General features: G+C 38.8%; 1 protein-coding gene across 2 annotated transcripts in view; it reads right to left on the reverse strand.

Annotated features, from left to right (window-relative positions):
• Positions 1 to 14,128, reverse strand: part of Uggt1 (UDP-glucose glycoprotein glucosyltransferase 1) — a 135,705-nt gene that overhangs the window by 76,379 nt on the left and 45,198 nt on the right. For both annotated transcript variants that reach the window (XM_036167340.1, XM_036167341.1), the window contains 4 exons: positions 9,444 to 9,543; positions 8,091 to 8,151; positions 4,075 to 4,166; positions 1,387 to 1,537 (listed from right to left, as the gene is read on the reverse strand). In XM_036167340.1, the coding sequence (XP_036023233.1) occupies positions 1,387 to 1,537; positions 4,075 to 4,166; positions 8,091 to 8,151; positions 9,444 to 9,543 (404 nt within the window). The remainder of the gene's footprint in view (positions 1 to 1,386; positions 1,538 to 4,074; positions 4,167 to 8,090; positions 8,152 to 9,443; positions 9,544 to 14,128) is intronic.

The following is a 14,128-nucleotide window of genomic DNA, read 5'->3' on the forward strand; positions in this document are numbered from 1 at the left end:
ACCCAGCAATATGAATACTTTAAAACCACTATTAAAATGTTTTTAATTACATGATTTAAAAGGACTTTAATAATTATTTGCAATGAGTTCTCTGGGCCCTTGTCATCTTTAAAAAGATGGAGAATTGAGGACTAAAAGGTGGTCATAAAAATAAAATTGGGGTTATGGAATGAAAAAGAAATAGATATGAGACAACAACAGACACAGCAAACTGAAAATACTGAAAATCTCTAAAAGGAAATCAAGGTATAAATTAGAGACAGAAAGGAAGTCTGCAGGGAGAAAAGAGGTGTAACAGGAAGGGCTACAAAGGGCTTCAACTGAAACATTCTTCCCTCCAAGAAAACAGCAGTTGGTACACAAACTGATGATTTAGAAAGAATGGTGATGAGCCATATGGTTATCAATCTCTTTATTATGTTATTTTCATTATTCTTTATAAGCAAAACAATTCTGTCAGAAATCAAACTGTACACATCAAAATATGCAAGTGAGAATGTAAGTAAAGAGAATCTACAAACAGACAGGTCCAAGCTCTAACATCTATAAATACACTGGGCTGCACTAGTGGCTATCCTGGGATCTATGTGGCCGGTAGGCTGCAGAATACACATGCTGATTCACAGTATAGTATCTCTCTTCCAATAAAATACCTCTAAAATAAACATAGGACAGAAACCAAGGGGGACAGAAAGATAATTCGCCACATTCCCCACATTCTTTTTACAGATGACAGAGACACAGAAATCACACAGCCAATAGTAAGGTCCCTATAAATAAGGTTACTGAATGTTCTAATAGTTTTAAATTATGCATGTTGTCATAAAGTCACAGAAAACCTAGGCACAACTGGGAAAGTACAAACTCTCTTTCCCAAAATGTTCATCTGAATCTTATGAATACAATACAATGGAGAGAATGCTCATTTTTTAAAGTCTTTATTATTTTTTAATTATCTGATGTGTGTGTGTGTGTGTGTGTGTGTGTGTGTGTGTGTGTGTGTGTGTGTGTGTGTGTGCACATGAGGACAGGTACCCACAGAGGTTAGAAATACCTGATCCCCTCCCTGAGAGTTAGAGTTATAGGTGACTAAAACATCAGATGTGGGTGTTCAGGACTGCTAAGCCACCTCTCCTGCCTTGAAAAGAATACTTCTTCCTCGCAATGGTCAGAAAACAACTGTTTAGAACATGTGAAAACCTATCATGCTTAGCATGGTGGCACATGCCTTTAATCCCAGACAGATAGACAGACAGACAGACAGAGCCAACTTATTACAAAAACAGTCTCATCACATAAGCACTTGTAAATCTTTGATAAAACACAAATTAGAAGCTGTAAGGTGCCTGAGCAGAGGGCTCAGGACCACTCCAAATGCACACTCACTGAAATAGCAGGACTCCTGATGTCTACTGCATAGTCAGTCTCAGAGGGCTGGATGTTGAGCTTCAAAATGTTGTGCAGAGAGAGGCCTTCTATTCCTAGGCTGTGCAGACCCTCCATTACCCGGGCTTCATTCCTCAGTGTGTCAAACAAACTGCAGGAAAAACCAAGGTGTCTAATTAAGGGTTGGAGATGATGCCAGATTAGAGTACTTGCCTAGTATATGAGGCCCTGGATTCAACTCACAACATAAAACACACACACATAACCTGATAGTATTTGTCAGGAAAAAAACTTAAGAAAGCCTCAACATGAAAATTTTCTATCAGTTCAAAATTCAATGCTAAAGCAAACCAACTGAAGATCCAAGAATGGAGCTCTTCGCCTTGTTTCATCTACCAGAGTACACAGAACAGCGGCAGGACGTGCTTTCCTGGTCCTGTTTGTTTAAGTTCTCAGTGGGTGTGTAGATAGTCTCTCAGTATAAACTTAGAATATTACCTCTTTGTATACACAATGAAACAGCCCTCAATTTATACTGTATAGTGTATGTGAGTAGGGGAGTGTGTATGCATGTGTTCATATGTGCACACTTGTGTGAGCATGGAGGCCAGCGGTCAGTGTCACTGCTCTCCACCTTATCCTCTGAGCAGAATCTCTCACCGATCCTGGAGCTTCCTGATCCATCAAGACTACTGGAAGAATGCTCCATGGATCCTCGTCTCCACCTCCCCAGCAGCAGGATTACAGGTGTGTGCCACAGAACCTAGCACTTTACCTAAGACCTGACATTCACGACTAAGTCATCTCCTCAGCCCTACACCACATTTTACTTGTCTGTTTAGTGTTGTTTTTTAAATAATTTTACTTATTTACTAACTACTGGGTGTGTTGTGTGAGACATGTGTGCATGCTTCTGCCTGCCACTTTGTGGATTCAGTTCTCTTCTTCCACTTTCACGTGGGTTCCAGGGATTAAACTCGGGTTGTGAGGCTTGCACTGCCAGGTGCAAGGGACTTGACCTGCTGAGATATTTCACAGGCCTTATTTATTCATTTATATTTTTACTGTGAGCAGTACATATGTGTGGGTAGAATCCAGAGGTCCACATCAGGTAACTGTTTTTCATGACAGGGTCTCTTCACTCAACTTACAGCTCCAGAGATCAGCCTTTTCCACCTAACCAGTGCTAGAGTTTCAAAAGTGTGCACTATGCCTGGCTTGTGGGTGAAGAGGATCTGAACTCAGGTTCTCATGTTTGCACACAAGCACTTACCAACTAAGCCACCTTCCTAACCCACCTGCTTTAAAAGAAGAGTAATCTATATTATATTTTTTATAATGGCAAATGAATCCATAATTATCTTAAAATTTAAAAACACACAAAAGAGCACGTTATATCTTTAATATCAGAGTCAGTTAGCACAGGCTCTCATACACACACACACACACACACACACACACACACACACACACACGCGATGATATTGACAATGGAAAAGTCTTCTGGGAACAAAGAGATGAAAAACTAACAAGATGGCAGGAACTTTACTTTTTAGTTACTATACTCTGTATTATTAAAGATTGTAACAATGTCTTAGTTTACAGTAATCTGAATGATAGACTGTTTTTAATAAATCACTCAATAAAGTCACATGATGAAATAAATAATAAAAGATTCATATTCATTTTACTGACTTATCACTAGGTTTGTGATACAACAAATGGGTATAAAGTTTAACTCAATTAATTCACACAGTAATATTGTGAAACTACTTCTCCTAAAGCATTAACAACTGCTTTTATTTGTACTACTAAAAAGCCATAAGGACAAGGACTAGAAAGATGGCTCAGTGGTTAAGAGCACTGGCTGTTATTCCAGAGGACCTGGGTTCAATTCCCAGTACCCACATGGCAGCTCAAGACTATAACTCCAGTTCCAGAGGTTCCAACACCCTCACACTGACATACACACAGGCAAAACACTAATGAACATAATATAAAAATATTTAAAAAGCCACAGTGACAACTGTACTGCTATTAATTCCATGGATAAAATCTGAATTCTACTTGTCCACTGCCCCCAAATGCATGATGACAGTTTAGACTCCATTGGTCTTTAATTACATTTTAAGAACAATAATAACAAAAAATCAAGTATGCAAAACCACATGTTGAGGAACACATCTGTAATTCCAGCATTTGCCAGGTGGAGGCAGAAGGTTCAGTCAAGATCATCCTCACAAAGTTGGAAGGCCAGCCTGAGCTAATAAGAGCCTGTCTCAAAAACAAAATACAATTTTTTAAAAAGTAAATGTTCAAAAACTTTTTTAAAAAGTAATGCTTTGTGGGACAGGAGACAGCACTGTGATTACATCTATTGCACACTTCTCAGAAGCAAAGGAACTCCGCTCTTTTCTATGCTTCTATAGTTAACTGGAAAACTACAACCTCAAAAATACATCTTTTAAAATATTCAAGGCTTGCACACGCACTGTTCTATAGGACGGTGACAAATCATGCTGCCTACCCCAGTGTGTCATAGCAGGGCCCCCCTCCAGTGAGCCTTATAAGCTATGAGCCTCTGCTCAGGCCACACCAAGGAGAAACATGAACATGAACATGTCAGGTATACAACCTTACAGATAGAGAAAGGGGGAAGGGAGGACAGAAAGTGTATATTAGCCATACCTGAATATATCCTGGGTATCTAAATCAATATGAAGCCCATTGATGAAGAGAGCTGAATCTCCAGGCTGCAATCCTATAGTTCCCTTGAAATACTGAAAACACACACACATAGCAGTGAGAATTCATTTAGCAAAGCTTGTTGTTCCTGGGCTTCCTTACCCACACAAATCTTAACATTCTGGGGCTCAGTAAGATTCCTTTCTGTACTCTTCCATGGACCCTTCTAAGAATCCATTATAGTGAGTGAAGATGCTGCCTTGCTGGGCCTCCACCTCTTTTCCTCTCCTTCTTCCTTCATTCTGATGATGACACAACTATTTCTAGAACATTGAGCATCCAAGGACAAGTGCTAAGAGTCACTTATCAAAAAGAAAATAGAGCAGCTGAGAAGGTGGTCCAGTGGACAAAGTGCTTGCCATACAAGAGAGTACTGGAGTTCAGATGCCCAGAGCCCACCCAGGCAGCAGGCATGGTGAGCCACCCCTAACCTCAGCACTCTGGAAGAGATGAGATTCCCAAGGAAAAGCTGACTAGCTAGACTAGGTGAATATGTGAGTCCTAGGTTCAGAGACCCTGCCTCAGTAAATAAAGTGGAGAGCAATTCAGGAAGACACCTAACATCAACCTCTGGCTTCCGTACATACATACACTCAAATGTATGTGTACCCACAAAAGTGTGTTCCACATAAATGCAAACACATACGAATACACACACATCACACACAATAGAATATAAATAGGACTAACTAAACAAATATTATCTCTATACAGTTTTTAAAATAACATGTTGCTTCCTGGCCCACAATACAGGAAGAAACATGGTATTCTTTGGGGTTCCTTTTCCAATAATTCTCTGAACTGATTACAAAGAATGAAAGCTTATTATTAAAATAAGCTCTGCTTATTCAGGACACCAAGGGACTTTACACATTTGTTCACTTCTTTAGTAACAAAGAAACTGAATTATCTCCTTAATATTGAAGGCAGAAGAAAGTAAGCTATTTATAATAAGAAAGGGTCACAGGAAGATTCTCCCTTCTATCCATCTGTCAAGTTACATAGGTTCTGGAATTTTCCTAACCTCTGTTTGCAAGGGCCAGATTAAAGTGCATAGCTTTGCTTTTTTATGCTTCTGTTGCCTTCCTGATTGTGATACCAATCAAGGCTGGGCTGGCAACCAACACGAGGCCCCCATGATGAAATTCAGGACTGAAAGAAGGGTTTCTAGACACCATGCCCAACCCAGCCTTTAAACTAAAGCACACAAGAAACTGGGCTGTTATACTGAAGGAAACGCCCCCTCCAGCTGCCTCGGCCAGCAATGCCTGGTCAGTGGAGTACTTCATTACTGTGCCCCATAGAGTGGCAGTCCAGTACACTGGTGATCGTGCTGTCCAGTACCTGCCAGAAACACTGATGTGACTTCACTCTGACACTTGGGTTGAATATCCTCTTCATGTATATCCTACACCACAGGAGGACTAGACAATACAGTGGAGTACAAAAGGAAGTAGACAGACACCAAGGACTGAGATACCATCGCTTATTAACCTTCACTTTCCAGTAATCAATGACTAAGGAAAGTATACTTGTCAGCTCCAGCACTGCATGGGAAAACCAAAGAGTGAGGAGCTGTGTCTCATGCTTCACAGACATGGCAGCATTAAACAGAAAACAAGATGGAGGATAATACAAAAATGTGGAAAACACACATCTATGTATGTAAAGGCCATAAATCTGAAAAAAACAAGGAGGGGTATATGGAAGGGAAGAAAGGAAAGGAGGAAATGATGTAGTTATATTATAATATCAAAAAATAAAATATAAATATTTTTAAATATGAAAAACAACAAACCCCCTTAAAACAAACAACCCAACAACAAAAACAACACACACACACACACACACACACACACATATATACACACACACCAAAAAAAGAAGAGAGAGAGAGAGAAGATAATGGAGAGCTGAAGCAACTAAGAACTGGAATTTCAAGCCAGGGGGATGGCTGGCAGGTAGAAAGAAGCACTAGCCCTTCAAACCAACTCCTGTCATTCCCAGATGTAGTGTAATAAAAATCCAGATGTAGTAGTGCACATCTATAAACACAGCGCTCCTACAGCACAACAAGAGATGGAAACAGAACTGCCAGGAAGCGGGAGGCCAGCTAGCCTGGAGTGCACAGTACAGCATCAGCAACAAGAAAGACTTTGCCTCAGCGAGGGAGAAGGCAAGAGCTGACTCCTGAAAGTTGTCCTCTGACCTCCATAGGAGAGCCTTGATATACTCACATGTACACAGAAGCGTGTGCATGCACACACACACACTACATGGTTATGAGTCACCATGTGGTTGCTGGGAGTTGAACTCAGGACCTCTGGAAGGGCAGCCAGTGCTCTTAACCTCTGAGCCATCTCTCCAGCCACCTTGGAATGTTCTTAATGGGGCAGTTTCATGCCCACTCTCCTGAGCCTAAGAGGGTAAGAAAGTCTAACCCTGAGCTTGTAAATGTCATCCAACGTAACTCATATTTACTTTTAGATTTGGGACACAAGTGAGTTCACTTTGTGAAAACACATCACACTAGATTTAAGATTTTAAGCACTTGTACTTCATCTTTATACATTTTTATATGCACGTATTTATGCATTTTTAAATAAAGCGTTTGACTCAAAAAGATTAAGAATCCAAGAAATACCAAAATAGCTCACATAATTTAATGTTAAGCTTCCCCTGGCATGGGTAACTGTCAGAACATGGTCCAAGAATGGAATCGTGAGAGGCGAATTCTGAGTGCTTGTGAGAAATCTCCAAGAAATAAGACAAGAGTCTTGTGACCTCAGTTTCTTCAAAAACAGAATTGTTCTTGAAGTATATTTTCAAGCCTGTCCCGGTGTAGCAGATAAGAGTGCATCTACTTCAGATTATTCGTTACCACTGGCTGTTGTTATTTGTCTAAATGCCTCTATGGGAAAACATGTTTTTGCCACATGCAGGTTGCCCTTGTGATTGGACACTTGACTCTTCTTAACCCTCGAGGTATATATTGTCTGATGCTCTGAAAAAAGTTGGCTATTACATGAGACTTTAGTCTGCTTCACTTTTAGGCTCCACCCCCAGGTCCCACCACCTTTAGAGTAAACCATAAAATTAAACAGGGAAGCATAAAGTTAAAGAAATCCCATGCTAGCTTCAAGCTCACTATGTAGCCAAGAATGGCCTTAAAGTTCCATTTCTCCTGCCTCTACTTCCCACATACAGGGATTACAGGTGTGCAACACCACACCTGTAATGTTTTTAACTTAACAAATTCATGTGAAATATTTGGTTTCTTTCTCAAATATATTTAATTAACTAACAACCTACACATCATGAAATATGGGGGTAAAAATGGGTGTGGTGGCACAAGCCTTAATGCTAGCACTTAGGAGGCATAGGGAGGTGAATCTCTGAGCCAACCTGGTCTATATAATGAGTTTTAGGACAGCCAGGTCTACGCAGAGAAACCCTGTCTCGAAAAGTCAAGAGAAAAATTTTAAAAGGTTAACTGAACACAAGGGTTCCCCCCTACTCCCAACAACTCTAGTGAAATGTCTGTAAGGAGACAGGCCTTTTCTGTTACGAATCCATATGATAAAGAACACAGACAGAAAAAGGCCAATGGAATCTGGAAGCAGAAGAGATAAGAGCGTCTTGGCAGTCTCCAGAAGCTACATGTGGGGCTGATGTGAATGAAGGACAAAAACCCACCTACCCCGTAGAGTGCATCAAAGGCAGGAATTAAAAAGGTTTAAGGAAAGATTACTTAAAACAAGAGGTCCAGACTCCCTGTTGACCCCACCCCCACCCAAGTCAGTCTCCCTTTAAAGAAAAAAGGCCACCAATTTTGATATATATAATAATCACTGTATTACTAAAAGTAATACTGTTAGATGCCACTTATTTAATTCAAGTTTCTTCATTGTCTTAAAGAAACAGCATAGGACAGAACATTTTCTACCAGTTACGAATACCTTCTGGTTCTCTTCCACTTCTGTTCTAAGTTGTGAACTCACAGCTGTTTTTGTTATTGCTCTATAAAACAAAAATATGATCAGTACTTAGCTTAGCATTCCATATAAAGGCTTCCAATTTCCCTATTCTTAAACACGAAACATATGGTTCAATAAACTATAAAGATAAGAACTAAGTAAACATCACAGCTCTACAACTGGCAAATGTATTTCACAGACGTACAAATTTCCATTCCTGCAAGACAGAAGAACAAAGGCAAGCTGCACAGTGATAGTACACACAGCAAGTCCAGTTGCTTCCAAGGTCTTACTCGACTGTGTGGCCCTACTCCTTAAGTTACTTTGACTGCCCACAGATAAGTAGACAGCATTAAATGCACTAAAGCAGATTGCTGGTCCTATTAAATCCATCTGGTGGAGGCTGAACCCGACATGTCTATCTTCCAGAGCATAATGGATTAAGAAATCTTATGTAGGCACACTACACAATAAAAATGGAACTTACTTATAAAACCCTCAGCCTAGAACTAAGCCAGTGCTTTTTAGTAATTTGAGACAAAGATAAGCAATGACATCTGTTAAAAGTTTCTAAGAATTTGACTTTTAAATAATGTTGCCGTGGGGGCTGGAGAGATGGCTCAGCGGTAAGAGCACTGACTGTTCTTCCAGAGGTCCTGAGTTCAATTCCCAGCAACCACATGGTGGCTCACAACCATCTGTAATGAGATCTGGCACCCTCTTCTGGCCTGCAGGGATACACGCAAACAGAACACTGTATACATAATAAATATTTTTTAATAATAATAATAATAATAATGATGATGATGATGATGATGATGTTGCCGTGCATTCACAGGACAGAGAGTAACATTACAGAATAGACAGTAATGTCGGATGATTCAGAATATTGTTACTATGAAAGATCAGTCTCTCTGAGCCTCAGTTTCTCTATAAGGATCCTGATCATCTACATCCCTTTCTCTTTCTCTTCTTTACGGCAGCACTGAGGATTAAACCTGGGATTACTCATGTGAGGTAAGTCTTCTACCATGGAATCTTAGGCAAAGTCCTTCTTCATCAGGATTCAAAAATGGCAGTCTGGGCCAGACTATGAATTAGCTGATCTGACATAAGTGGGATAGTGCCAACAACATCCAGATCTCTCCCTTCAACCACATAACCAATGGTCTTGTCATTTTCTTAGAAAGAGGACACCAATCACAACACTGGTTACAAAAAGGTTTCATTTCAAAGCATTTTTACATTTTAGTTACATCATGTTTTATGTAAACATAAAAGTCATTGGGAATAATGTTAAGGAGGGGGATGTACCAAAACCTTAGTAGATGTTACCTGGCTTTGGTAGGAAAATTCTGACTAATATCCTTCATCACCACCAAAGCTAACTCCACAGGAGCAGCCAGGATGCGGGCAGCAGTCTGGAAACTGAGATCTGCAACAATGCGAAGTGTCATGTTAGAACATATGAATCTAAAGTAATCAAGTAGACCAAAATCCCCAATTCTACCCACAATTCCCTGACAGTGAAGAATGCTTTAGAACATAACCATTCCAGAGAGTGCCCGTGGTTTATTTGAGATCTCATTCACTTAATGGACCCCTGGAGTTTTTACTAAGTTATTTATGATCTACATCCATAAAATCCTAGGGCACATGCTAACACATTTAGCAGAAGCAAACTGGAGCCCAAATCCTGGTGTCTTCTAGATTTACAATATATCACAAAATACAGGATTAAGATATTTACCAAATTACCTTGGGAAAAATATCTTGAGAATAGTCTGAAACATTTTTAGAACAGAAAAGTGCACATATACACTACCCTTATGTCCTACAGATACGCAGTTTAAGATGTGTACAAATGCATACAGGAGACCTGCTAGATGGCTCAGTGAGTAAAGGTTCTTGCCGCCTACAATTGCAAGCCTGATTAGTAGGATTCAATTTCTCAGAACCCAAATAAAGATGGAAAACCAAACTCCACAGAGGTGTCCTCTAATCACCACATGGGCACTATGGCACACCAGCCTACATATACACAATGATAATGAATAAATTTTAAAATGAATGCAAGACCATGGTTATAGTTCAGTGGCAGAGTCATTTCCAATATGCAAGGCTCTAGATCAAACCATCAGCACTATTCTAAAAAGTGCAAACCTAAATTAGAAACTGACACTTAGGTTTTTAAACTGTATGCATAAAGGAATAAAAAAATGCAGCTATATATTTGTAGCAATATTATGTATCTGATTCCAAAAAAGTTTGTATGTAACACTGCAACCTAGTATCTGTTTACAGAGAATTTCCTTTCTTCTCTTAAGCATTGTCTTTAAAATCTGCAGTACTCAAATCTTCAAATTATAGGTATGGATGAGAAAAGAATCCCAGATCAATGGCACAGACCAGATCTTCAACAAGATCATAGAAGAAAACTTCCCTAAACTGAGGAAAGAGATAGACACAAATACAAGAAGTACACAGAACACCAAAGAGACAAGACCAGAAAACAAACTCCATTGCATATCATAGTTAAAGCACTGAGTACACAGAACCAATAGCACTGAAAGCTACAAGAGAAAAGTCAGAATAACAGCTGATTGCTCAGCAGAAACTGAAAGCCAGAAGATTCTGGAGCAAAGTTCTAAGAGGCCATGGATGGCAAGCTAGACGACCGTGTCCAAAGTATCTGCCATAGTTGAAGGAGAAACATGACATAAAAAGACAAAAAGAATTTACAAAACAAACCCTAAAGATAATCCGGGAAACAGTAATGTCAGACTGAAGGGAGAAGTAATGATACCAGGAGTCTGTAGAAAGAAAATAAATGATGCCATAATTAATGAAACAAAAAGTACAACTGAGAACAGAAACTTTTTTTGGGGGGGAGGGGAATGACTGTAATCAACACACACCTTTCAATAATAACTTTAAATACTAATAGCCTCAACTCCCCAGTCAAAAGACACAGGCTGGCTGAATGGACTAAGAAACAAAAACCCACTTATCTCAGCTTTAAAGATAGGCACCATCTCAAAGAGAAAGGATGGGAAAACCACTGAGAGCAAATGGACCAAGAAGCAAGCAGGCGTTGCTACCCTAGACTTCAAACTAAACAGACTTCAAACCAAAACTAACCAGAAGACACAAAGACATTCACTCCATTTAAGCGAACAATTAACCAAGAAGACATTATAACTAAGCATATGTACATCAAATTCTGGTACACCCAATTTTACAAAAAGCTTACTACCCAAATTAAAGACAAAGGTTAACATCAACCCAATAATAGTAGGTAATTTTAATACCACACTGACAAGGTTGGAAAGATGGCTCAGTGGTTAAAAGCACTGACTGCTCTTCCAGAGGACCCAGGTTCAATTCCCAGCACCCATATAGCAGCTCATAACTGTCTGTAATTCCTCACACAGACATACACACAGGCAAAACACCAATGCACAAAAAAATTTAAAAAAAAAAAATACCACATTGTCTCTAATAGAAAAAGACTTAGCAGAGAAATATGAGAAGTAAATAATCTCGTAGATCAAATGGGTTTAACAGATTATAAAGTATTCCACACAAACATCAGAGAACATACATTCTATTCTGAAGCCCATGGGAGCTTCTCAAAAATAGACCACATCCTAGGACAAAACAAATCTTTTTTTTTTTTTTTTTTCCTTTTTGGTTTTTTGACACAGGGTTTCTCTGTGTAGCTTTGCGCCTTTTTCCTGGAACTCACTTGGTAGACCAGGCTGGCCTCAAACTCACAGAGATCCACCTGCCTCTGCCTCCTGAATGCTGGGATTAAAGGCATTCGCCAACACTGCCCGGCTAGAACAAATCTTAAAAAATTCAGAAAAACAGAAATAATGCCATGTATCCTATCTGACCACAATGTAATAAAATGTAAAATCACAAGCAAACAAATCTCTAGTAAGTACCCAAACTCTTGGAGATTTACACTCATTACTGAATGTTGAATGGATCAAAGAAGAAATCAAGAAATTCTTGGAACTAAATAAAAATAAAATTACAGCACAGCAATAATCCCTGGAGCACACTAAATCCAATCACATTTATAACTCTAAGTGCTTACAATAAATAATCTGAACGAATACAAATAAATGGCTTAATGATGCAATCAATAATTTAGAAAAACAAGAACAAAACAATCTCAAGTCCAGTAGATAAGAAGAAATATTAAAATTCAGATCAGAATTTTAAAAAAAAGAAATGAAAAAACAAAAACAAAGAACCAATGAATCTTAAGAGGTGATTTTTTTTTTTTTTGAGAAGTTAAACAAGACTGACAGACTTTTGGCCCAATTAACCAAAAGAAAAAAACAAGATAACCAAAATTAACAGAATCAGAAATGAACAGTGAGACATTACAACAGACCCAAAGAAATTCACAACAATATAAGGGAATACTTTAAAACTCTGAATTCCATTAAGTTGGAAAATCTAAAAGAAATGGACAAATTTCTAGATCCATGCAAACCACCGAAGTTAAACCAAGAAGAGATCTACAGCCTAATAACAAACAAGGAGACCAGAGTAATTAAACAAGTAAGTAAACAAGTACTTAAAAGCCTTCCAACTAAGGAGCTCAGGCCCCGATAGTCACACAGAGTTCCACCAGACTTTCAAAGAGCTACAGCTAAATATTTCTTAAATTTATTCAAAAATAGAAATTGACGAAGTATGTCCAAACTTCTACTAAGCCAGTACTTGATTCCAAAAATAAAGATATAAGAAAGGACACTACAGGCCAATATCCATGATAAAAAGATATTCAGTAAAATGCCTGCAAATCCCATAAAGGCATGTATCAAAAAAATTATCCACCACAACAAAGTTAACTTTATCCCCAAGATATATAGGGATAGTTCAACATGTAAGTAAGATAAATGTAATAAATCATAACTAGACAAAAAAAGTTTAACCATTTCTGGCCAGGTGTGGTGGCACATGCGTTTGATCCCAGTACTCACGACACAGAGGCAGGTAGATCTCTGAGTTTAAGGCCAGCCTGATCTACACAGTGAGTTCCACATCAGCCAAGACAATGTGGTAAGAACTTGTCTCAAAACAAACAAGCAAGCAATAAATTAATTAATTTAATTAATTAAAAAATAAAAAATGACCATTTTAATATATGCAGAAAAAAGCCTTAGACAAATCCAACATAACTTCATGATAAAAGTCTAGAGAGAGCAGCAGTAAAGGGAACATACCTCACCACAGTGAAGGCTATATATGATAAACCAACAGCCAGCATTATCCTAAATGGGGAAAAATTCAAATCCCACTGCAATCAGGAAGGACACAGGGTGGTCCCTTATCCCCACATCTTTTCTATATAGTGTTCTAGAGACTAGCTGCAGCAATAAAAGCAAGGGTAAGAAATTACAGAGACACAGAGAAAAGAGGCCAAACTACTCCTGTTTGCAGATGACATGATATGCATAAGAGATACCAAATTCCACACGAAAACTTCAAAAGACTGTCAACATTTTCAGCAAAGTGGCAGGATACAAAATCAATTTACCAAAATCAATAGATTTTGCCAGGCAGTGGTGGTGGCACATGCCTTTGATCCCAGCACTCGGGAGGCAGAGGCAAGGGGATCTCTGTGAGTTCAAGGCCAGCCTGGTATACACAGTGAGAGGCACCAAAACTACACAGAGAAACCCTGTCTCAAAAAACAAATAAACAGAACAATAGACTTTCTATACACCAATAACAAACATGCTGAAAAAGAGAGAATTAGTCTTACCAGGGGACGAGCCCCTAGTTGGTTATCCAAACCCAAGCAGTCATCCCTGAAAGCATACATATATAAGCAACACTAAATGTAATAAGCAGATTATATATTTATGCATTTGTATTTATGCATATAAATAAATAATCTGAAATATATGGAAAATAAAGAAAAAGGCCATAAATTTGATAGGGAGCAAAGAGAAAGAACATGGGAGGAGTTGGAAGAAAGGAAAGGAGAAAAGTGG

Source organism: Onychomys torridus, chromosome 18 (genome assembly GCF_903995425.1).
Source record: "Onychomys torridus chromosome 18, mOncTor1.1, whole genome shotgun sequence".
Taxonomy (NCBI): domain Eukaryota; kingdom Metazoa; phylum Chordata; class Mammalia; order Rodentia; family Cricetidae; genus Onychomys; species Onychomys torridus.